Genomic DNA, 27,592 nt, shown 5'->3' with positions numbered 1-27,592 from the left:
TATGTAATCTGTTCTTTGTGACAATGAATAAATCATTTTTTATTTAATTTTTTACTTAAATTTTAATTATTTTTTATTCACAATAAAAAACCCCTCATTATCAGCATGGGAGAGAACACTTAACTTCCTATTTGTAATAGTAGGTGTGCTTGTGCAGTTCAGAATAAAATTTAAAATTTTAAAATATTTAAAAACTAGTCCTGAGCTCCACCCTTCAAATAGAAATTGGATTATACCAAATAATAACCTAAACCATAGTGATTCTGGAAGTATTATTTTATTGTATAAGCTTTTAAAGATTACTAGTATTCATGTATACTGAAAGTATATAATTTTTCATGAGTAATTCTAATCTATAGAATCCAAGGCTAACAGGAGTTTAACTCATGCATTTTAAAAAATCATATTTTTCTTAATCGCTTTTCTAGGCGAAATAAAACAGTAACAATGTTCAAATTAATAGCTGTTTTCTAAATACATATTAGATTGAGAGACCTAATCAATTTGTCAAGAAGATAACTATCAATGAGCCTTTTCTAATTATCTGTATTGAGTTATAATTAGCACACCATAAAATTCACCAATTCGAAGTATGCAGTTAAGTTTGCACACTTAAAATAGCCTCAAATCTTTTTTTTTTTGGAATAAGGCAGGGTATAAATAAATAAATTCATAAGTAAATAAATTCAAATTTTTGGCAAGCAAAAAATTAAGATAGGATAATTTGTATGTGTGGGTGTGTACATGCACACATGCATGTAATGGTTGGAATCATCTGGAGATGGTGAAGGGTTTCAGGGTTTGAAAGGAGTATACTGGATTTGAAATGAGAAGAATTGAGAAATAATATCATATCTGCTATTTATTAACTCATTAACTTAAAAAACGGTAATAATCACAACATACTTTACAATGTTGGGGATAAAATGAAATCTGTGTTCTATTGTTCTGTAAACTGTAAACATTCTTATTCACTGAAAAGCAGTTATCATTAAAACTTATTTATAACCTAGAATGTTATATCATGATCAATAAGATGTGATATAAAAGGATTTAATGGAAAGTCCTAGAATTAGGTTCAAAATATGTGAACAAGAAGAACTTCCTTGTCATTAACAGTTCAAACTTTAAACAATCACAATATGAACTAATAGTATGTCATATGGCTACCAAAATAGGCCAATACAATCTTCGGCTATTTCACTAGAAATTTCCTGATTTGGGGGTCGGGGGAACAGGGTATGGGTGATAACAGAACTATTGGACTCTCTGCTAGTCAGATTACATTTGCAGTTTTATGTCTAATTATAGTCACCATCCTCTAAATGAAGTACATTGAAATTGGAGTATATCTGGAATAGAATATCCAAGATGGTCAGAAGTCTGGAAAAACATGTGATATGAAGAGGAACAGCTGAAATAAGACACATATATGTTTTACAATTTAGCAGAAGTAAAAAAAAATTCATTGTGGGCTGGAGTGATCAGGAAAAGCTTTAGGGGAGAGGCAGAATCTAATCTGGGCATTAAGAATGGAATTTGAAAAAGAAATGTGTACTTGAGAGAGCTTTACATTTAGAGTCAATAAATCTTGGATTTCATTTCTATTTAACTGAATTTGAGAGGCTGAAAAGCAAATACAATTGCTGAGTTCATATAAGCTACTGAAAGCACTTGTTCCTGATTATACTGAAATGAAAATTTCGGAAAGGATACCTAACACAAAAAAATCTCATTAATAAATCTTAAGGGAAGTCTGTATGGTAACGAGAAACATTGGAGTTTGCCCTTTCAGTGAGATTTCCACGATGGTTTGATATTAAAAATAAATAGTGGGAGGCTTTTGTTTGCATAGAAACAATGACGATTGGGAGCTATCATTTCTGATGAGGTTGGTGATCACCCTCACTCTTCACCCTTGATGGCAAAAAGAGAGATTGTTCTTTTTTTCTTTGCTGTAGTTTTGGAGATCTGAGGTAAGAAATGAAAATCAAAATGAAACATATTATGTGGATCTGTATTTTAAAACATATAAGGGAAGAAAAATTTGTGGTAAACGAACTTTAAAAATATATATGAAAAAGTTAGAAAAGACGATTTTAAATGTTCCCAATTCAAAGAAATAATAAATATTTGAGGTAATGGATATCCTAATTACCTTGATTTTATCATTACACATTGTATACATGTATTGAAATATTACTCTGTATCCCATAAATAAATATAATTATTACATGTAAACTAAAAATAGAAGGAACAATAACAAAAAAGAAAAAAATCAATGACAAATGAAATTTATTTATTTTAAAATAAAATGAACTATAATTGATGAATTATGTGGAGTCTATACCATTATAAAATCATTTTATTAGATGTATGTCTAAAGTAAACTAAAACTATAGTTCCTGTGATGTGGCTATTATCTATCATGAAATCATTAGAGTTGTGACAGCTTTATATACTCCTTTACTAGTTAATATATAACATTGATTAACTACATGGTAATATCATTCGGATCTTTCAAAAATAAAATATTTTCTCTGAGGAATTGCTCCCTATACACATATATGTGCATATATATTTCTTGAATAGTCAGCATATATGTAGACGTCAATTAGTTTAACACTCTAATTTGAAATGAAAGAAACATATTTTAATAAAGTGTTTTCATTAAAAAATAAAATAATAAATCTATTCCATGAGAAAAAATGATAAATGGACATTAAGTATGGTATTGATTGAGTCCTCATGAGAAATGAAAGGCTTTTTAAATGCCATCTTTTTTATTAGATCACTTTACATTGAAATAGTGTTATAAAGTTACACAGTAGGGATGTTCACCACTAAATAAGATATGCTGAATTAAATTATAATATATAGGTATGTGTATGCTAAAATTCTAAAACACACATGATAAAACATTAAATATATTAAAAATTCCTTTTTAAAACAGTATAATCAATAACTCTAGCTATTGTCTGGTAATAGAATCATGCCTTGATTCATTTTAGAACTCATTTTAGCTTATATATCTTTATATTTTCTTTTTTCCTATACCTTTTTAAAATATAAATAAGGCTTTCTATATGAAACAAGTAAACACTACAATAACACTGATATTACATAAGGTTTTCATGGGTCTTAATCAAGAACTCAATTGATCTTACTTTGATAATGTGATTATAAAAATTTGTTCTAGAAAAATCCTACAAAAATATAAATATCCATGTCCCTGTCATTTGGTTGTCAATGCATTGCCACCAAATGGTAACTTTGATGAAATACTTATGCACAATACCTGTATTTCAATACCATGAAAATGTTAAATATTTCTTAATACAGTTTTCTGATTTTCATAATGTGGTGATAATTTCTAGAATTTATTCTTGTTGATATAGTTTCCTTCCTCTTTTTGAATTGTATTTTGATTGTATTTCCAAATATATCCCTATTTCAGGATTAAATTAAGTTAAAATGTCCTTCCCCCATTTACTAAAGAAGATTAATGGAACAGTAATGTTTACAAGGTAACATAATCTAATTTAAATTTAAGCAGATCTAAGAATCTTCTTTGATAAATTGTTGCTTTTTCTACATTATGGTAAAATTAAGCTAATAAAGAATGATGTCAGCAAGATGGTGGAATAAGAAGCTCTAGCCCTAGTTCCCCACAGAAACATTGATTTAACAATGATATGTACACCAGAATTCCTTTATGAGAAGACCATAATTCACTTAAGAAGTTGCAATACTCCAGAGGAACACAAAACCAAGAACAACTGCATTGAAATCGGTAAGGAAAAGCAATTTCAATTTAGCTGCATCAGCCCCTCTCCCAAGTAAGCACAGCTCAGCACTGAGACAGGTTGAATCAGTATGAAGCTTCTTCCTTGTGGTAAATGAGAGAATAAAGCATGTCTTCAATGTCCTGGCCTTTTGGTGTGCTGCCAAAACCAGTTTCTGTCTTGCTTTGCATGCAGTGCTAATGGAACTGGCAACGTTTGGATGCCTAAGTAATGTTAATAACATAGGAAGAGGGGCAGGTGGTTTACTGTTGGTGAAACAGCTCTGTGAGATTGAGGTAAGTCACAGAAACTGAGGTTTCTTCCCCAGGAAGAAGGGAGAGGAGTGGATCATGCCTTCAACATTCTGACCTTTCAATGCACTGCTTGAGGCGCTGGCTTCTGTCTTGCCAAACTTAGAGAAATGATGCAACCAGTAGAGTTTAGGAGGTGGGGGCTGGCTAGGAAATAAAGAAAAGGGGCAGGTGGCTTACTGCACTTATCATGGCTCTGCATGATTGGAAGAAGGTGCAGAACTTGATGTTTCTCCAGAGGGAAGGAGGGAGAGGAGTGGAGCATGCCTCCAACATCCTGGCCCATGGTACAGCAGTCAGACACCAGAGGGAACAAGAGAGTACAGGCTTCTGAAAAAAACAAAGAAAAACAAAAAACACAAATCTGTAAATTCCCTCTAATTAGGAATCTACCCACAGAAATACAGAAAAGACACATTCATAGAAAAGGTTTGAGAGGCTCCCAGAATATTTGGAAAAGAAAAAAAGAACAATAAAGAATGAAGTTATCCTACTGGAACTACAGAATACCAGCAAGTGAATAAATATACACATTGTGGAAATTCCACAAGGAGAAGATAAAGAGAAAGGAAGAGAAAGCTTACTTTAAAAAAAATGACAGAAAATTTCCCAAGTCTGAGATGGGATATAGACATAGATTCACAAAGCACAAACGATCAAAAGAAGTCTCTTCTGCTGTTTAGGATTGGTTTGTTCTTCCTTTTCCAGTTCCTTGAGATGATTCATTAGATTGTTGATCTTTCTGTCTTTCGGATGCGGGCATTCAAGGTTATGAGTTTTCCTCTCAGGACTGCTTTTGCTGTATCCCACAGATTTTGTTAACTTGTGTCTCCATTAGCATTTAGTTTAAAGAATATTTTGATTTTCATCTTTATCTCCTCCTTGACCCAACTATCATTCAGCAATAAGTTGTTTAGTTTCCATGACTTCGTGTAGAAATGAGTGTTTCCATTGGAATTGATTTCTAATTTTATTCCACTGTGGTCTGAGAAGATACATGGCATGATTTCTACTTTTAAAAACTTTATTGAGACATGTTTCGTGGCCTAGGATGTGATCAGTCTTAGAGAATGTTCCACAAGCTGATGAGAAGAATGTATATTCAGTAATATGGGGGTAAAATGTTCTGTAAATGTCTGTTAGGCCCATTTTTTCTTGAATTTTGTTTAAGTCCATTGTTTCTTTTCTTAATTTATATTTAGAGGATCTGTCCAGTTCTGTCAGTGGGGTGTTGAAGTCCCCAGATCTTATGGTGCCATTCTTTATCATTTTGTTTAAATTGAGTAGGATTTGCTTTATGAATCTGGGCACTCTTGTGTTATGTGCATACATATTTAGGATTGTTAAGTCTTTTGCTCAATTGTTTCCTTCACCATTTTATAGTGACCATCTTTGTCATTCTTTGCTAGTTTTGATTTGAAGTCTATGTCATCTGATATGAGAATGACTATACCAGATTTCTTTTGATTTCCACTTCCATGGAATATTGTTTTCCATCCTTTCACCCTGAGTCTAAATGAGTCCTTGTGGGTTAAATATGTTTCTGCAGATAACAGATACTAGGATTATATTTTTTTTATCCATTAAGCCAGCCTGTGTCTCATTAGAGGGAAGTTCAAGCCATTCACATTTATTGAAAAAATTGAATTAAAAAGGTTTTGCACAGCCAAGTACACAACTGATAGAGCAAATAGAAAACCTACAGAATGGGAGAAAATATTTATATGCTATACATTCGATAAAGTGCTGATAACCAGAAACTACAAAGAACAGAAGAAAATCAGCAAGAAAAAAATCAAATAACCTCATTAAAATTTGGGAAAAAGACATGAAGAGAAACTTTGCAAAAGAAGATAGGCTAATGGCCAACAAACATATTTTAAAAATGCTCATCATCTCTAATCATCAAGGAAATGCAAATCCAAACCATAATGAGATATCGCCTAACTCCAGTGAGAATGGCTTTTATCAAAAAGTCCCAAAACAACATGTGCTGGTAAGGATGAGGAGACAAAGGTACACTTACAAACTTTTGGTGGGAACGCAAACTAGTACAACCTCCATGGAAAGTGGTATGGAGATACCTCAAAGAACTAAAAGTAGAACTACCATTTGACCTAGCAATCCCACTACTGGGTATTTACCCAAAGGAAAAAAAGACATTCTATAAAAAAGACACCTGCACTCAAATGTTTACAGCAGCACAATTAACAATTGCAACAATGTGGAAATGATCCAAGTGCACATCAGTACATGAGTGGATTAATAAAAGTGTTATATGTATACCTGGGAGTACTACTCAGCCATAAAAAATAATGGTGAACTAACTGTTGTATTATTCTGGGTGGAACTGGAGACCATTCTTCTAAGTGAAGTATCACAAAACTTGAAAAACAAACACCACATGTACTGACTATTAAATTGGTACTAATCTATCAAAACTTATGTGCACATATGCAAGTAACATCCATTAGGTATCTGGTAGGTAGTGGGGGAAGGAGATGGGTAAACTTAAACCTAATGGGTGCGGTGCACATTATCTGGTGGATGGTCACGCTTGTATCTCTGACTCTGGCAGTGCAAAGGCAATTTATGTAACCAAAGCATGTGTACCACTGTAATATTCTGAAATTAAAAAAAAAAATACAGGAGGCTAAATGGCTTGCATTTGCCACAGTAGCAAGAGAATATTGTTATATACAAGCTCAGACTTGACTTTATACTGATATTTGCTTAAAAATCATAGTTATTGTTTCATGAAACTAATCTTGACAAATTACCATGGTTACTTTTCAGTTATAGTTCACGCTAAAATCAACAAGATATATTTTTTATAATGCCATATTATTTTAAATGTTTTGTAGACCATGTTTATTTTACCATGGTTATTTCCACTTTGTCACCATTTAAGCTGCCAGGAACCTACACCTGCTAGCTCAAAGTGTTAGGAGACTGCCTGGGAAGTAAGTATTCAGTAGAACCAATTGTCAGTTGCAGTAAAAGTCCATCTAGCTTTCCACTCCTTTCCTGGGTACCTGGTTTCTACTACTATATCTACTATATTTCTATCTACTATATCCCCTGGAGATATGGATGTAGATGATTGAATACACCATTTACTGGTGAAGAATTTCACTAAATGGTTCAATGTTGGATATGAAGAAGGTTATAGCCATTAGCAACATATGATGAATACTCTGTCACATTGTCAATTTTGATGCAGAAAAATTGCATGTATATAATAATGATCTCAGAGAAATGGAAAATTATGAAAAAATCTGTATATTTTTTTTTCTTAGAAACAGGGTCTCTCTCTGTCACCCAGGCTGTACTGCAGTGGTGCAGTCAGCCTCCTGAGTAGGTGGGATTACAGGCATGAGTCACTGTGCCCTGTGAAAAGTCTTAAAAACAGGTTGTTTAGTATTTCTAAAGCCCAGAAAAAAATGAGTATAAAAATCAGATACGACAATAGAAAAGATCAATAATTTACCAAGAATATGTTTTATTTAGATGAAGAGATGAAATTACTTTCCAGACTGGGAGGAGACATTAAAGGAACTAGAGACTACTACCCTCCATGAAAAGCAGCAGATACTACATAACGATGAAAGCTTCAGGAGTAGAATATCTCAGAGAAATCAACATGGGAACAGTCTACAGCAAAAAATAACTTAAAAGTTTTACCATTTTATACACTGCATATTATACTGTGTATATAATATGCAGAACATAATCTGTATATCTGTTTGGACTATGCTAATCTCATGAAAAGTAGATTATTTTACTTACTGTGCAGTATTCAAATGTTAATGTTTATTTTAGACATAAATATTCATAAAATAGAGAAATAAAATGAAAAGAGACTCATGTGGTTTGCTTTATTTAATATTCAAAGAGTCTATACTCCTCAATAAAATATGACAGAAGCCAAGGGTTTTGGCAACACTGTCTAGTAAAAGAAGCAACTCAAATATAAGATTAGCTGCAGCTTTGCAGTCCATGGCATTGTCTCTCTCCTTTCAAGGTTTTCTCACAGTAAATGCTTAAAGCTTAAGAGTAGGAAGGCAAAGTAATGGGGGTGAGGGATGTAGAGCTAGGTGAAGCTCATACTCAAAATTGCATGAGTAATTTACTGTGATAGAATTTGGGGCTTTCCATTATATCTCACCATGAGGTTCCAGCAAATTACCACAAAATAAAACTCTTTCTTAAACAAAAAAGTGAAATCAAATTGTGATTTACCAAGGTGACCAGTATGAGTAGAATCTACTAAATAGAATCCTCTAAAGAAAATTTTCTAATTTAATTAGATATTCTAACTACAGTAATATTCCTCTAAAAATAATTGATCCTTTTTTCAAGGCCTATTCTGTCACCTTAAATTATGTTTTCCTTCTTATAGTAAAATAACACACCTAGCAAAAGTTAGTGGTATAAATACAGTAGCTTCCAAAAATAAATATCAATAATCCTCACAGTTCATACCCAGATATTCAGACACAATCTTTGTAACGGTCAGATCCAACGCAACCCTGACTTTGTAACATTGTCATCCCTAATATACATCAGGCTCAGATTACCATACTCCTTTAATTCATGTTGACTTCTGTTGGACCTTGGAGTCACATTTTTGAAGCAAATCTAGAGCTGAGATGCCCCTCTGTAAATCAATTCCTAGTTCATTCCCTCTGAGGAGAGGAATTAAACTAGTAAAGAAAGAAATAAAGAGTTAAGAAAGGGAGAAAGAGATAAGATCAGATTTTGGAAAATAACAGACGCTTGGATGTTGTCTGTATCTAGCCTAGAATGGGGATCTGCAGTGAGACTCTCAACCTTTTGATTTCTACATTATTTGGCATTAAGTACAAGATTGTGACTTTCCAGCATACCAGAATTACCTACAGTTAAATGCATGCCCTAATAAACACTTCTTAATGAACTGCCAAATAAGTGATTTGATGTTGCCTCTTATTCAATTATCAGAACACTTGACATTAATTACAAGGACCAAATCAGTACGAAAATTCCCCATTCTCTCCTTTTCCTGGCCACATATTCTTAGTTTTTAACAAATAGGAAGAGTGAGCTTATAGTTATTGATATAAATAACTAAGTATGAAGAAATTTTTAAAAACTTGAGTAAAATTGAAAGGACATGCATTAATATTTATGCCAGTTAGGTTTCATTTAAGCATTGTGTCAGTAAAACAAAACACATTTAGTTAATTACACCTTGAGAACAAGGCATGGTTTTTGAAAGCGCGACCTTTTCTAAGAAGTGTATATGTATATATGTGTGTATGCGTATCTATATCTATATCTGTTTTGATGGGATAAGGACTACTGGGGTGTAAGGGCCTAAAGACCCCATTTCTGAGGCTCTGGGAGAGAGGAGAAAAGGAATGCTGCCTGATCAGGAGCTGGAGATAAGGGCAGAAGTTAACTGCTTAGTTGGGTGATATTCCAAGCGATCTGGGCGGACAAGCAAAGCAGACTCCCACCTTAAAGCCTAAGGGGCCTCATCCTTAAAAAGCTACGGAGCGGCTTGACATGAAAGCCACCCACAGCTGCAGAGGAAGATTGCAAAATGTCAGCCCAGAAGAAGGGATGTCAGGCTTCAATTCTTAGAACACCAGGCTAAGTTCCTTCCCTCCCTTTTTTAGTGGGATGCCTCACTTAATGGGAAGCTAACCTCCCAGTAAGAAGTACGTAATCTCTTTGTTCCTCAATCGAATGGGCCACAGCTGCTGAGTTCAGAGATACTATCTATACATACCTTAAGGCGTAGTTGTGCTTAGTAACGAGCTATGTGCTCCCGCTTCTATAGATAAAAGAGTAATTAGCTAAGGCATCTTGTGACTTTTTGGGGAGCCTTGAAACTTCTACACATCCTAACCCATGACCTTTTCACATGAAATCACTGTAATCTATAGCATGAAAAAGAGAATAAAAGTGGATACTGAACTTCAGTCAGTACCACCTTGGCACCTGAGTGCTGGTGGTCCCTTGACTTCCCCACACCCTTACACCTTATTTCTCGTGTCTGTGTCTTTGTCTCTTTCATCTCTTGCAGTGCACACTGCCCGGGGACCCGGTTATATCCGGGGCGTCGTGAACCTCCCATATGTTTATCTATGTATATACATAAATTGGTTGAATAGGATTATAAAAACTTTGATATGAAGATTTTAGAACCATTTCTGTAATTTCCAATTAAAGTTGAAAAGCTAAAAATCGTATAAAATCAAAACATTAATAAATATAAAAATTAAAATCTTTTGGAGGAAATGTTCTATTTAGAATTCAAATTAATATAAATAAAAATCAACCTTCATTTTATTAAATCTTCTTGATGTAGTCAAATAAGTATGTTTTTAAAGGGTAAGTTGCTCTAAATCAGTGATCTCTTGGTTCTCACATATCAACTACTAAAGTAAAAAAGCCAGGAAATTATCGAGATATCTTTAGTTTACTCTTTTACTCATAAATGTACTTATTATTTGTCAATATTGTGGATGCGACTTTGACCAGAGCAGCTCTCTTAGTGATGTGAACACTGTTCTTGTAAATCCTAGAGCCATCTCTTTTTAGGGTGATGGAAATAGAATGAGGAGAGATAGTATTTTACTACAAATAATTAGTTCCTTGTGTTTTATTTCTCTTGATCACATACGAGCATCAAAGCATGCCTTCTGGGAAATAGCACAATAATATAGCAGTATCAAGGATGAGCGATTAAGACGGTTCAACACAGAGATGTTTTACAAATCAAATAAAGTGAATAACCAGATTGAATTCAATAAATAGAGTATATTCTGATGTTACAATGTATACCCCACTCAAAACTATTAATAAGCCACTTAATGTATTCAATGCTTTAGAGTCTACAGTATATTTTACTAAATGGTCTTGCATCCATCAGAAAAAAAAAATAAGAAAAGTCTTACAAATACTAGATATACAAATGGCTTAACCACTAAAAATACTTAATAGCCCATTAGCTTACAAGTGTTTCTTAAATAAACTTTTAAAATATAAACAATTATCATTCAAAAAAAGCAATTCTATTTCTATTTATTTATTAATCAAAAATTACTATTGGGGATTCAGCATGAAAAGATATAGATATTTAAATTCTGTTTTTCAAAAACTTGTAAATTAAATGTTAAAAGTATGTGATGATCAAGCTATTTAAGAATGACTTAATCAACTATCTATGCAGTTCTGTCTTAAATTAACTTTAGTAGGGCTATAATTATATTTTATTCATTCAAAATGAAAGAACAATGAAATATTATATATTGATTCTGCACAGTATATCCCCCACCTCGGTCTTCTTTACACTTTTTTCGGATTTATGTTTTCTGCAAATGACTAGAATTCTCTAATACTAGTAAACATCTATGCTATGCTAGAATGATAAAAGGAAATGATTTTACACAAATGATTTTACCTATTATTTGAGCACTAGTGGAAGCAGTACCAGATGTTTCATGAATTTTTATGTTTTTGCAAGTATTCTCTTCTGTTTCAATGACCTAAAACTTAGAGTAGAACCAATAGTTCTTCGTTTATTTTTGTAAGCCACTTTGAAACACGAAAGTAAAAATATGTGATAGCCAGGCCCTTACTAGTGTATAGCTGTCAAGAGAAGACTAAATTATCTGGAGGATGAGAAAGGGGATTTTAAGTATCTTATGTGAATTCTGACAATTTGTCTTGAAGAAGAAAACATTGCAGGACAACCGTAAAAGTTATCATAAATGTTTTACATAGATATTTATTACCACTTTATTTGCTGAAGGGAGAATAGGAGAATAGGGCCTAAATTGTTTTAGGATAATTGTTGGTCAGTTTTCAGAGAACTTGTCAATAGTATTTGAATTACCTCCTCATTTCTTGAATAACATTGCAACATTGATCTACTTAGGAATAATCAAAGCATAAATAGTAACTGATTCAGTTCTTGGTTACCTAAACTACTAATGGGCAGAAGCCAAAAGAGCAGATGAATCCCCAACCAGAGACCTTTTTTCCTTGCTTTTGAACTGAGAGTATAGAGAAGCCCCATGTGGTGATAGACAATTTATAAAGTATAACATCTCCTGAATTGACTGAATCTTTTAGATATTTTTTGCAAACAGCAGTGAAATAAACAAGATGATTTAACTATTTCTATGATACTAAGGTTTATGAAATGTACTAATGTATGTCTTTAAAGTGGCAGTTATCTGATTTAAAATGTCACAATTATTTCAAATATTTAAATCTAAGAAATTAGGTTACTTAAATCAATCCAATTGTGAAAATTGCGTATTGGTTGGTCGTTTTGTTTGTGTTATTTGGCAATTAGTTAAAAGGATACTGAGTCAAAATCAATGGGCTGTTACCTTCTCCAGTTCATAAACCTTACACGTTGGAAATAAGATAATATCCTAAAGGCAATCCTAGACAAGTTAGCTAAAGTTCTGATAACATCTAGTAACTACATGCAATATCAAGTCCTATCCAGATGATATTAGTTGTGGCTACCATTTGGTATGTGTCAACTTTGAGAGTATAGAAACTAATAAGATCGCAGTTGGGTATAACAGAATGTTGTTTTGTTTTGGTCTTTTTATCACTGAAGATACCACAGACAGAACTTTCACAATTGGATTGATTTAGGAAATCTATCTACTAAGATAGGCCTTGATAAAGTACTGCATTTTTTGGTAAGAAAATGTGTGATAGCTTAGTCATAGTATAGACAGTCCCCATGTACCCCACACCCCACATATGGTTTCTCTATTATTAACATTTTGTTAGTATGGTAAATATGTTACAAGTAAGTAACCAATATTGACACATTATTATTAGCTAAAGTCCATCCTTATTCATATTTCCTCAGTTTTTACCAAAGGTCTTTTTTCTGTTTCACATTACATTTATTCATCACGTCTCCTTAGGCTCCTCTTGGTTGTGACAGTTTCTCAGGCTTTCTTTGCTTTTGATGACACGGACAGTTTCAGGATTACTTAACAGAAATGTTGTGGAGTGCTCCCCTATTCAGATCTGTCTGATGTTTTCCTCATGATTAGATTGGGGTTATGGGTTTGGGGAAGGGAGAGAATAGAGGTGAAATGTAATTCTCATCACATCATACTAAGTGCACATACAGTCGACATGACAGAACAATTTTTAATTTTCAAAAATTTTAATTGACAACTAATTGTGTGTATTTATGGGGTACAAAGTGATATTTTGACCCATGTATACATTATATAAAGATTCAGTCAAGCTAATTATATATATCACGTCACCAATTTGTTATTCTATTGTGATGAGAATGTTAAAAATCTATTTTAGTAATTTTGAGCACTTTTGGTATTAACCTTTATTACCTGGATAAGGTAACGTTTGACAAGCTTCTCCATAGACAATGTAAATGTACACTTTTTCCTGACCTCTTCTGCATTGTGCTCACTCTTTGGAAAGAAGTCACTATGTGCAGCCCACACTTAAGGACCAGTATTCTGCTTCACCTCCTTGAGGACAGAGTCTCCACATAAATTATCTGGAATTCTGCACAAGAAACTTATCTTTTCTCTCTCATTTATGTATTCAATCATTTATTTATATCAATATGGACTCATGGGTGTTTATTTTATACTTTGGTTTATAATCCAATATTACTTTATTTTGTTGTTCAAGTTGTCCCAGTTTTGGCCATTGGGAGCTCTTTCAGTTGGCTCCTGTGTCCCTTTGACACATCTCCATCTTTTTTTGTGAAAACTTCTTATTTTCTGACACTACAAGATCTTCCAGGTCCATCTTTCAGAATATTATATTATGACTTAAGTTTCTCAATTGTGGATCCAATATTCCCCACCCCAGTCCTACCCCTGGACTTCAGTTTTCCTTCTCTTGAAATACAAGAATTTCATTTGATAAACATACATGTTTTATATGTATATGTATAAAGCATTGCAACTATTTTCACTTATAAAGTCATATGACTTCTAAAGTTATAGGACATCACCAAGATTAGCATTAAGGGGAAGATGCCCTTAAAAAGTCAAAAAGAAGACCTGCAAGTTGAATAAATAAACTTCAAATTACGGTACAAAGTGACTAAACATTTGTGCAATTTGCAACAAGTCAATATAATTAATATGTTGTCCCTGAAATCAGATATTTTTAAATAGCACAATAAATTTTGAGTCTTTTTTAAATTTCTGAATAAAGAAATGAAATGATACTTGCCTTTTAAATGCCAGAAATAACTACAGGTTTTTAATAATAATATTTAAAGGAACTTGGCCTAAAGTATCACCAGAATCCCCAGATGGGAGTCCTAAAATTTTCAAATATTATATATATTTTATATGGATATTAACTTATCAAATTGTCAAGAATGGGACATGAGAACCATGGCACCTCACTCTCAGAAATAAGACTGTGAGTGACAAGGATTTGAAATCAACCAACAGAGGTTCCATCTCTGTAAAGGAGAGGAATCATTGCATTAAATCTAAGTTATTTGTTGAAATATTCTAAATTTAGGAAAGCAACTGAACAACTTATGAGACTTCATATAGTATGTTTTAAACCATAGGCAAAACAATTTAACCTTAACCTTTATATATAAACAACAATAAATTTATATTTTATTTCTTATTCTTTCCTTTGTAATAACAATCTGTACTGAATAATTCAGCATAAAGTTAAGTAAAGCAGGCCTAGCTCTGTACTCTAGAAAATCATACTATTTTTGCCTTGTAAGAAGATAATCGGCAACAACAGATATCCAACAATATAATACTTGGAGAAATATAAATTGTAAATGTGAACACCATCTTCACATGCAAAGACTTTCCTTGGGAGCATTTGAAAATATACGTAAAGTGCTTCCTGCCTGTCAATAGTGTTTATAAAAGGCACTTATTATTTTTAATGTTGTTTTACTATTCTTTTATTGTTGTTACCCTTCCAAAGTCATCTCCTACCACTGATGAACTGGCTTTTTTGTATTTGAATGTATCAGCCACATTCCCATCTCAGGGCCCTTCAAATTGCTGGCCTTTATTCCTGGAAAGCTCTCCCTGCAAATACCCACAGCGCTCACTTACTATTTGATGAGAAAGAATCTTACAATAAGTTTCATTGTTTTAGATTCAGGATTTCCCTTATTCATAAATATTCCCAAGCAGATTCCATATCACAGATAAGTTTGCATTAATGATAAAGACACACAATACATTTGGCCCTATTTGAATAGTTTTGTTAAGAACTCAAATATACTAGCATGCATGTATTTTCACAAAGGGTATAGGCCTCCGTACATGAGACATAGAGTCTGCTGGAGGAATAGTCAGATCCCCAGAGGACAAAATGGCACCATGGTTATAGAATGGCTGGAAAGTCAACTTTATGGCCACGGATCGTGCATGTGGTCTTAAAATCACTATGATGAACATCAAGAAAGGGCATATTTTTGAATTCACTCGTTAAGTTAGAAGATAGTTTGGACATTAATCAATGGACTCTATGGGTATATGTGACGTTGATTTGAACAGAAAAAGATATGTGGTGGTTAAAGGCTCTCTTGTGGCACAGGAGCAATAACTCTCACTTGCCTCAAATTCTTGAGGCAGATATTCTGGCTTCTTTCACTTCACTTAAATCTCTGTTATCTCATCAGAAAACCCTTCTCTGTGTGAAGGAAAAGTCCGTCCTTCACTCCCTTCCTTCTAATTAATTTTTCTTTATACTATTTATAAACACTTAAGTATTATATTTCTGGTTATATTATGGCCTCTATGTCCCCAATAGAATATATCTTACAAGAAAAGGATGGAGCAAGATGGCCAAATAGAAAACTCTAACAATTGTCCCTGGATATGAACAACAAATTCAACAACTATCCCAGTGAGCAAGCACCTTCAGAAGAACCAAAAATCAGATGAGTAATCATATTACCTGGTTTTAACATTATATCAAGGAAGAAGGCTCTGAGGAGGGCAGAAAAGACAATCTTGTATTGCCTATGCAACCCTTCCCCCATTGCCCTGCAGTGCCACACCAGCACACCAAATGGAGAGAGAATCTATGTGTCCGGGGAGGGAGAGTGAAGTGATTATGGGACTTTGCATTGAAACCCAGGGCCTCCTTGGAACAGGGGAACACAGCACAGGGCAAAATTCTGCCAGCACTCACCAAGTTAGACCAGCCAGGCCAGAGGAAAGTCCTTCACCTTGAAACCCAAATTTTGGCCAAGCACACCAAAGGCTGAAAAGAAGCAGCCTGGGGCCTGAACTAAATTTGTAAGGCAGTCGGGCCAAAAAGGCTGCAGTCCTTGGGCAATTCCTGCAACTGGGCTGGCTTAGAGCCAGAGGACTTGGGATGCACGTGACACAGAGAGACACCAGCCAGGCTGGCCAAACCAGTGCCTGTATTACCCTCTTCCCCAATTCCAGGCAGTGCAGTTGAAGGAGAGCCTTCTTCCAGTTGGGGAAAGGAAAGGGTAGAATTGAAGGACTTGATTTTCTAACATGGGTACCAGCTCAGCCACAGTAAAATAAAGTACCAAGAAGACTCCTGAAGCACCTGAGTCCAGGCTTTAGTTCCTGGACAGCATTTCTAAATCCACAATGGGCCAAAAGGAAATATACTGCCTTGAAAGGAAGAACCAGTCCTGGCAGGATTCTCCACCTGCTGACTAACAAGTCCTTGGGCTTTGAATAAACCTCAGAGGTAGCCAGGCATCAGTCACTGCCAGCTTTGAATGAGACCAAGCTGGCTCTAGGTGTGACCTGGTGTTGATGGCCATGAGGGAGTGGCCACATCACTCCTCCGTAAACTCCAGCAACCCAGGAGAGAGAGGGAGTGTAGAGAATGAGAGATTTTGCATGGTAACATAGGATATTCTCCTATATCTTACTGAAGTCCACTGAGGCAGTAAGACCAGGAGTCTGCAAGAGTCAGCATTACTAAGCTTGGGGCACCCCTAGTGATGATATAGCTGTAGTGACCAAAGACTTAGGTCACAATTCTCAATTCCTTTTGAATATTTGGAAAACCATCTCAAGAAGGACAGCATTATATAATCCCAGACTGTGAAAATTAAAATAAATACCTAACTCTTCAATTCCCAGACACCAACAAACATCCACAAGCATCAAGAACATCCAGGAAAGCATGACCTCACAAAACAAACTAAATAAGATACCAGTGACAAACCCTGAAGTGATGGAGACATGTCACCCTTCTTAACCCTAGAATATTATATTGTGCAAAAATATCCTTCAAATATGAAGGAAAAATAAACACTTTCTCAGACAAACAAAAGCTGAGGGATTTCATCAACACCAGACCTGTTCTACAAGAAATGCTAAAAAGGAGTTCTTCAATCTGAAAGAAAAGGACATAAATGAACAACAAGAAATCTTCTGGAGTTATAAAACTCGCTGGTAACATTAAGGACACAAACACAGATTATTCTATTGCTGTAATCGCTGTATATAAACCACTTAGATCTTGATTAAGAAGAATAAAAGGCAAACTTATCAAAAATAACTACAACAACTTATTGAAAAAGATAGTATAAAAGGGCATGGATAGAAGCAACAAAAAAAAAAATTAAAAAGCAGAATGGGAGGGAGTTAAAGTGTCAAATGCCTGTTAGATTTATCTTCGCATGTTTATTTGTTTATAAGCAGAATTGTCATCTGTTTAAAATACTTGGTTATAAACTGTTCTTTGCAAGCTTCATGGTAACTTTAAATCAAAAAAAACTACAAGAGATACACACAAAAAAAGCAATAGATTAAAACACACTAGTAGGGAAAATCACTTTTAACAAAGAAAGACAGGAAGTAAGAAAGAGAGGACCACAAAGTAACCAGAATTCAAATAACAACATGGCAGTAGAAAGGCCTTACCTATCAATAATAACATTAACTGTGAAGGAACTAAACTCTCTCATCAAAAGACATGGAGTGGCTGAATGGATAAAAAAACAAGAGTCAACTATATGTTGTCTGTAAGAAACACACTTCACCTATAAAAGCACACATGGACTGAAAATAAAGGGATAAAAAATGATATTCCATGCAAATGGAAACCAAAAAGGAATAGGAATAACTATATTTCTATCATATAAAATAAATTTCAAGAAAGAACTGTAGAAAGAGACTATGAAGGTTATTATATGATGATAAGGGGGTTAATTCAGAAAGAGGATATAACAATTCTAAATATATATGAACCCTGTACTGAAGCACCCAGATATATAAAGGAAATATTATCAGAGGTAAAGAGAGAGATAGACCCCAATATGTTAATATTGGAGATATATACACTCCACTTTCAGCATTGGAATGACCATCCATACAGAAAATCAACAAAGAGACATTTGACTTAATCCACATGACAGACCAAATGGACCTAATAGATATTTACAGAACATCTCATCCAACAGCTTCAGCATACATGTTCTTCTCCTCAGCCTATGGATGATTCTCAAGGATAGATCATATGTTAGGCCACAAAACGAGTGTTAAAAAATTCAGAAAAACTGAAATCAAACCAAGTATTTTCTCCGACCACAACGGAATAAAACTAGAAATCAATAACAAGATGAGCATTAGAAAATATACAAACACATGAAAATTAAACAATAAACAGATTAAACATGAATGGTCAGTGGGTCAATGAAGAGATTAAGATGAAAATCTAAAAAAATTCTCAAAACAAATGAAAATGAAAACACAATATATCAAAACTATGGAATACAGCAAAAGCAGTAAGAAGAGGAAAGTTAATAGCAATAAGTGCCTACATAAAAAAGTAGAAAATCTTCAAATAAAAAATCTAATAATGCATCTCAAAGAACTAAGAAAACAAGAGCAAACCAAACCCCAAATTAGTAGAAGTAAATGATAAAATTAGAGCAGAAATAAGAGAAATTGAAACCAGAAAAATAATACAAAATATCAACGAAATGGAAAGTTTGTTTTTTGGAAAGATAAACAAAATTGACACATCTTTAGCTGGACTAACTACAATAAAAGGAGAAAACCCAAATAAAGTCAGAGATAAAAAAGGAGACATTACAACTGATATTTCAGAAATCCAAAGGATCATTAAAGACTACTATGTGCAACCACATGCCAATAAATTGGAAAACATAGAAGAAATGGATAAATTCCTAGACACGTACAACCTAACAAGATTGAAATGGGAAGAAATCCAAAACCTGAATAAACCAATAACAAGGAGATAGAAGCAGTAATAAAAAGTCTCTCATCAAAGAAAAGCCCAGCACCCAATGCTTCACTGCTGAATTTCACCAAGCATTCAAAGAACTAATACCAATCCTGCTTAAACTATTATAAAAGATCAAGGAGGAAGGAATACTCCCAAACTCATTGCATGAGGCCTGTAACACCTCAATGCCAAAACCAAACAAATACATAACAATAAAAGAAAACTATAGGCCAATATCTCTTATGAACACAGATGCAAAAATCCTCCACAAAATACTACCAAATCAAATTCAACAACACATTAAAAAGATTATTCATCATGATCAAGTGGGATTCATCCCAGGGATGTAAGGATGGTTCAACATATGCAAAATAATCAATGTGATATGTTACATCTACAGACCAAAGGACAAAAACCATATGATCATTTCAATTGATGCTGATAAAGCATTCAAGAAAATTCACCATCCATTCATGATAAAAACGCTCAAAAAACTGGGTATAGAAAAAACTTACCTCAACACAGTACAAGCCATATAAGACCCACAGTTAGTATCATACTGAATAGGGAAAAACTGAAAGCCTTTCCTGTAAGATCTGGAACAAAACAAGGTTGCTCACTTTCACCACTGTTATTTAACATAATACTGGAAGTTTTAGCTAAAGCAATCAGATAGGAGAAAGAAATAAAAGCCATCCAAATTGGAAATGAAGAAGTCAAATTACACTTGTTTGCAGATGATATAATCTTACATCTAGAGAAACCTAAAGATTCAAAAAAATCCTATTATTACTGATAAACAAATTCAGTAAAGTTTTACAATACAAAATCAGTACACAAAAATCAGCAGCATTTCTATATGCCAATAGCAAACTATCTGAAAAAGAAACCAAGAAAATAATCCCATCTACAATAGCTACAAATAAAATAAAATGCCTAGGATTAAACTTAACCAAGGAAGTGAAAGATCTCTATAATGAAAACTATAAAATATTGATGAAAGAAACTGAAGAGGATACAAAAAGATTGAAAGATATTCCATGCTCATGAATTGGAAGAATCGATATTGTTAAAATGTCCATACCACCCAAAGCAATCTAGAGATTCAATGCAATCCCCATCAAAATACCAATGATATTTCTCATAGAAATAGAAAAAATAATCCTAAAATGTATGTGAAACCACAAAAGACCCAGAATAGCCAAAGCCATCCTGAGCAAAAATAACAAAACCAAAGGAATCACATTACCTGACTTCAAATCATATTACAGGGCTATAGTAAACAAAACAGCATGGTACTGGCATTAAAACAGATACATAGACCAAGACAAAATAATAAAGAATCCAGAAATAAATCCACACATCTAGAGTGAACTTTTCTTTGATTGAAGTTGCCAAGGACATACAGTGGGGAATGGACAATCTCTTCAATAAATGGTGCTGGGAAAATGAGATATTCATATGCAGAAGAATAAAACTAGACCTTTATTTTTCACCATATATAAAAAACAAATCAAAATGGATAAAAGATTTTAATCTAAGACCTGAAATCATGGAACTACTAAAAGAAAGCATTGGAGAAATGCTTCAGGACACTGGTCTGGGCAAGGACTTGTTAAGTAACACACCCAAAGCACACACAGCCAAAGCACAATTGGACAAATGGGACCACATCAAGCTAATAAGCTTCTTTATAGTTATGGAAATAATAAACAAAGTGAAGAAACAACCCTCAGAATTAGAGAAAATAATTACACACTACCTATCTGACAAGGAATTAGGATATATAAGGAGTTCCAGCAACTCAATAGGAAAAAAAAATCAAATAATCTGATTTAAAAATGAGCAAAGCATCTGAAAAGACATTTCTCAAAAGAAGACATGCAAATGGCCAACAGATATACAAAAAATGCACAACATCATTAGTCATCAGAGATATGCAAACCAATGATATATCATTTCAACCCATTTAAAGTGGCTTTTATCAAAAACACAGGCAATTACAAGCACTGGCTAGGATGTGGAGAAAGGGGAACCCTCATACGCTGTTGGTGTAGATGTAAATTAGTGCAACAACTATGGAGAACAGTATGGAGATTCCTCAAAAAACTAAAAATAGAACTACCATAGAACCCAGTAATCCCACTGCTAGGTATATATCCAAACGAGGGGAATTCAGTATATTGAAAAGATATCTGCATTTCCATGTTTATTACAGTATTATTCACAATAGCCAAGATTTGGAATCAACCTAAGTGTCCATCAACAGATGCATGGATGAAAAATTGTGGTACATATACACAATGGAATACTATAATATATGGTCACAAAAAAGAATGAAATTCTGCCATTTGCAACAACATGGATGGAAAATTATATTACGTGAAATAAGCCAAGCACAGAAAGACAAATCTCACATGTTCTCACTCATATGTGGGATCTAAATATTAAAAATAATTGATCTCATGGAGACAGAGAGTAGAATGCCAGTTACCAGAGGTTGGGAAGGTAGCAGGAAGGTGGGGATTATGTGGCATGGTTATTGTGTGCAAAAATATAATTAGATATTTAGAGAGAATGAACAATATTTGTTAGCACAACAGAGTGATTATAATCAACAATACGTTATGGTATACTTTAAAATAATGAAAAGATTGGAATTGGAATGTTCCTAACACAAAGAAATGATAAATGCCTGAGGTGATGGATGCCCCAATTACCTTGATTTGATTAATTCATATTGTATGCCTGTATCAAAACATCAGATGTACCCTGTAAAAATTTACAGCCTAGAGACTAAATTTTACTCAAGGATTTCCCAGGACAAACTGGGTCCCCTTCAACCTTAAAAAGGTCCGTTTAAAATAATTCTTGCTGCTTCCACCACTACAGAGAAGCTTCTGGGAATCCCGTCCTAGAATCATCTGTCCTAGAGTCATCTTTCTGGACTCAAACCTACAGGCCCTCCAGAACCTGCTCTCACTTAAGGTGAACTCCCTGGAAAGTATTTTTCCATCACAGATACCAGGCTCCGATAATATACTGTGGTATATATGACTCCTTATCCTACTTTGTCTCCCCTTTATACTTATCTTGTCACTCTATGAATGCCGCCACAGCCCGGCTTACATACCAGGCCGGTCATTCCTTGCCTATGCTGGGACCCCTAGTAATAATCTTAATTTCCATCCCCCACTATGGGCGTTCTGTGTCATCTCTATCTGCCTATAGTCCAAGAGGCTCTCTGCCTTCCAAAAACTGTGAACTCTTATCATCATGTGTGATCTTAGGTTTCTTGGCTAATGCCCTTAGCAACTCTGCTTTTAGCTCTAATTTCTCAAACCTACATTCTCCACTATCTAGTAACATTCATAGGAAACCAAATTCAGGCCCTAGCTATTTCTCTCCAGAAAAACCCCCATCCCACCTCTAACCTACCTTTCAAGACTGTCAGTTTTCAATCCCTCCCCCTTAATGATCCAAATGAACTCAATCAAGTAGGGACATCCATCATCCCTGAGTCAGCAGGAAGCAGTTACAGAAGAAATGAGACCTCCATCCATGATCCCCAGTTTCCTGAGTTCATTTTTTTAACAGAAATTTAATTTAACCAAAGGAAGGGGGAATGAAAGGACAGTGGGTCTTGTGAGTGAAATATATCAGTTCTCTGCTTTTTCTCTGCATTTCTCTGCTCTCTCCCTCCCTCTCCACCTAGCTAACAGATGCCCTGCAGAGCTCTGAACATCTCAAAAGAGCCCAACGGACCAAAGGAAATGTAAATTTTTAACAGTTGCTAGACCTGTTGACTAAAACTGCCTTTTTAGCATCTGTTTCTACAGCCTGGAGTTGTTCCTGAGAAGTTCCTGGATGACAGTATGGGGGACAATTTCCAGACATCAAACCCAGCCCAAAATCATATCGTGAGGGCAAGATCACTTTATCCCTAAAGCAAAGGGAATCGATGCAGCAGTTTCACACAACAGATTCATTATCTGCTTGCAGTTAAAAAGAAAAGGAGCAGATATGGCAATTCACAACAATTAACTATTTTTCTCTTTGTCCCCATAAAAGCAGCAAGCCACTTGGCCTAGCTGCTGGCATCTCCCTTCCCTATCTTTGGGATGCCACACTGTTTCTCGGCTCTCCCCCACCCCTTCTCTCTCTCTCTCTCTCTCCCCCCATTCAATTCTCTCTGCCATTCTAAAGGATAAAATAAATTTTACTTTTACATATCTTTAAAAAATATGCAACTATTATGTACCCATAATAATTAAAACTTTTTAAAAAATTAAGAAAAAGAATGCATCTTGCATGAAAACAGATTCTCTGTTTTGATGCTGTTTTATCACTAACATCTAGAAGAGTGCCTGGCACACAATAAATTCTCATTATTTGTGGAATTAATTATTATTAAATTCTAAGTCTTACTCATCCAATCTTGCTTTCTATAGGATATCAATGTATACATGACAGTAGTTCTTTTTACTAGGCGAACCTCACTTGAAAATCGGAAAGGGGTCAAGTGGAGAGGAATTGGGAGTCCTGTCCAACAGTGCAACACTGGGAAAAGATATTCAGTGTCACATATCAGTAAAATTGCTAGGTGATGCAAAATCCTAAAGCCCCAGTTGGTAGAATGAGGGGCATTATCCCAATTCCTGCCAATTTCTTAAAACGAAGCAACACTGTGAACCTCTGATTTTGTACTGGGGGGTGTTCTTGACCCATAAATAGATCATCTGCATTTTATTCACTATCTTCAAGCACAATGAGGAGACAGATCCCTGCATTTGTTTTAGCAAGTGCAGTTTAGCATAATGTTGCATAATGTTAATATGGTGACATCTACCTGTGTTCTTATGCATTTATTTATGATCAATTGTAAATATATATACATATGATTTCATATCTAAATATTGAGGCATACAGGAAGCATGATCATAATACACTGTTAAAATATGTGTTCTTTTTTTGAAAAAATATGGTTAAATAGAGAAAATAAAGGATACTTGAGCAAGGTGTCCTTGGGGAAGCAAAGATGCAGAATTAGTAGATAACTAGTACAAAACAAAAATGTTAGTTGAGCCCAGGTTTCAGAAGACAGCCATAATACTGGTATATGCATATTCACAGCATGGGGTCATGATACAGAGCTGTTCCTAAGTGCACTGTATACTTATAATTCAATTACATAGGAATGTATTTGGATTTTTAAATTCCCAAAACAATATAATAACATAATTTTAATACATTGGCTTTAATATTTATTTTAAGACTAATTGTGGCTTATTCTGTTATATTGCATGTTTGTAGTTTAGTCCATTCTCTATTCCCTGTAATTTTTGTAGGAAGTATAATGGCTTAAAGGCCCTTCCTTTGCCCCAGGTGTCAGAGCAAATCTTGTGCTAGTGTGATAATTCTCCACACTGACTACTGTTTCCTTAAAAAAAAAAACAAACAAACAAACAAAAAAAACTAGAGTTATATTGAGGGGATGACAGGCTTATGCCAACTTGTTGGGATGCTTTTCTCCTTCTTACCAATATTGCTGAAGAAGAGAGGCATTAGAGAAGCAGAACATCATAAAGCTCCTTCGCTAACTGTCCTCTATCAAGACATGGAGATTTAGAATGAGTAATGAGAGGACAATAAATCATATTTCAATTAGTAAGATTCTCAATTTACCCCTTCATTTCTGCCTAAGATATCCTTGGCACACCAATAAAACCATGTATTGTATTTATTTTAAGAAAATATTAACTTTCCACTGAAACCATAGGATAATTAACAAAACATATTTTTAGAACATGAAAAATGTCACGAATAAAATCAAAAGAGAAATAATTTTTTTAAAAATATCATTCAATGACACTTCACATTTGACATTTTATCCAGCATTTTTTTCTAGCATCTATTTTATAGTAAATATTCTTATACTGGAAAATCAATTCACGGATCCTCAAAGAATTTTGTTAGAATGTCACAGTGGGTAATTTAAATTTCTCTACGAAAAAATTAAACGTATTTATTAACCTCCAAATTTAGAAGTTCTTAAAATTATTGTTCATGTTGAGGAGAGATAATTTGACAACCTAGTGAATCTAAAAGTATGAACTCTATATTACTTTGAAAGTTCTATTAGTTGTATCTAATGCAACTCGCAATCCAAACAGTTACATAGCATTTCCCTGGATAATCACAAAATAGTCAGGAAAATTCACAGATACATGCTTTGTTTTCTTAAGAAGTCTATATCACAGACAATCTAATATTATTTTCTCATGTCACAAAGTCTTTTGCATATCTACATTTCAGCAAGAGTCAGTTCTTATAAAGGCATCATTTTGCAGGGTCGATTTTTCTTTTGCCATAATGTTGATATGCTGCTTTTTCTTTTTATATTCTGTCTTGATTTATGGAAGTAAGAAGCTGTCAGAGAGATATATTGGAAAAACTTATATCAAGAAGCAAATTTGCCAGTACTTCTCTACACTTATGTAGAGACATGGTATGCCAAATATCCAGGTTTCCAAATTAATTAGCATAGCTTCATGTCGAACTGTCATATGATTTAAAACACATAAAAATACTTCTTTTTCTATAGCACTTCTGCAGTTTAATTACATTGCCAAGATTATCAACTGTGTCTAAATCATGTTGGAATTATAAAAATATCTGATAGTGAAAAAGCAAAAACAAAGAAGATCCACTAGTTTAAGTCACATCTGATAACATTAGAGGACAGATATAATTTTCTTCCACTCAAAGGTAAAACCAAATATTTTATGAACTATACCCAAATTATACAATATTACTTCTTATTCCATTTTAATGTCCTGAAATAGCTGACATGTTCCACTTAGTACTTCAATATCTCATAGCATTATATTACTTGTTTTATAAGGAATATTTTTATGCTTGCAAACTAGCTATGAAAGTAATTACAACTTGAAATGAAACTCAAAATGCCAAAGAAAGCTGTTCCTTTCCTCACATAAAGACAACATAGTTTCAAGAGTCAATATAGCAACTATGTACTATGGAGCAAATAAGGATGTACCGAGTAGTCAGGGCTTTTATTTTGTCAAAATTGGCCTAACTCACAAAGTCAGAAAAAATTCTGTACGATTCATTACACTTGCACAAAGAATCGCAATTATTTGAACATCTAAGCCAGAAAGGATATTTAAAGAAAATTAATTATTATAATAAGCACCTCTGAGAATGCAAACAGAACTCTTAGTGGAATAGGAATGGAACAGGAGAAGTAAACTCGAAATCCAAAATAAAAAATAATCCCATTAATTATCCAAACAAATGTACTATTATTGCTTTCTTTTATAGACTTAGAGGAAAGGGCTTCTTGAGAACCCTGATTGGCTGAATACAAAACCAGAGATTATTACAGCACTCCGTATTTAAACACTAAATGAGATTCTTAGAAGATATATCAACCTAGGCTACGGCTTTCAGTCATGCGAGCAAAAACTCCTACCTTGCTGTAGAATTTTCTATATTGTCATCAGCCATCATCTCCAAATCTTGTGAGCGTTTTTCACAAGTCTCTTTGAATAAATTCTCTTCTGGACCTGCTTTAAGAGTATCTTCATTTGCTTGAAGATGTTCTATCAGGTTTTGTTGGTGCCAATTCTGAAGGGCTCTCTGATGGGCAGGGGCTGGTCCTGGCACTGGTGCCAGTATATTATGGTGGACAGGACTGTTGCTTTTCCTCAGTCCGTTTCTGTCCCGAGAGTGGTTCTTCAACCTACCCTGAACCGGGGTCCCTCTATGCTCATATCCTTCCTGCTGAAGGCAGCTTCCAGTGTTGGGTGAACCTTGAGAAGGATGACTAAACCACCTCCAGCGTAGCCTTAGGATCTGTTTCACATCAAACTCTTTTTTGCCTGACACGGACATCGTAGCAGGAGGAAAGACAAAAAAGCCTTCTCTCACAGAAAGGAAATGGAGCCTTTGTTATCTCTTGTTTCTCTGCCTCTTCTGTAGGGCTAACAAAAGCACAAGTGCAGAGAGAGCAGTCTTTCTTGCTTTCTCTCCCCTCCCCCGCTGCCTATGATACACTGTGAATACTTTAGCCTTCTAGCTGAAGCAGAAAGCTGCAGCTAACAGTGTAGGTGGGAAACCGTGCTGACAGGATGATGAGGTCAGACCTTAAACAAGTAAACCAGCTTAGCACAGGAAAACAGCTACCACAACACACTCCAGCTGTTAGATCTGTAGGCACTCGCA

The 27,592-nt window shown here is 34.4% G+C and overlaps 1 protein-coding gene across 1 annotated transcript in view; it reads right to left on the bottom strand.

Annotated features, from left to right (window-relative positions):
* The window catches only part of KLHL4 (kelch-like family member 4), a 108,945-nt gene extending 81,668 nt beyond the window's left edge, over positions 1-27,277 (bottom strand). Inside the window, exon 1 of the mRNA XM_012659463.1 lies at positions 26,841-27,277. Within this exon, the coding sequence (XP_012514917.1) occupies positions 26,841-27,262 (422 nt within the window). The 5' untranslated portion in view covers positions 27,263-27,277. The remainder of the gene's footprint in view (positions 1-26,840) is intronic.
* Between the last annotated feature and the right edge of the window lie 315 nt (positions 27,278-27,592).

Source organism: Propithecus coquereli, unplaced genomic scaffold (assembly GCF_000956105.1).
Source record: "Propithecus coquereli isolate 6110/MARCELLA unplaced genomic scaffold, Pcoq_1.0 Scaffold612, whole genome shotgun sequence".
In the NCBI taxonomy this organism is placed as follows: Eukaryota; Metazoa; Chordata; class Mammalia; order Primates; family Indriidae; genus Propithecus; species Propithecus coquereli.
The sequence above is the reverse complement of the archived record's forward strand: the minus strand, read 5'-3'. Positions and strand labels throughout refer to the sequence as shown.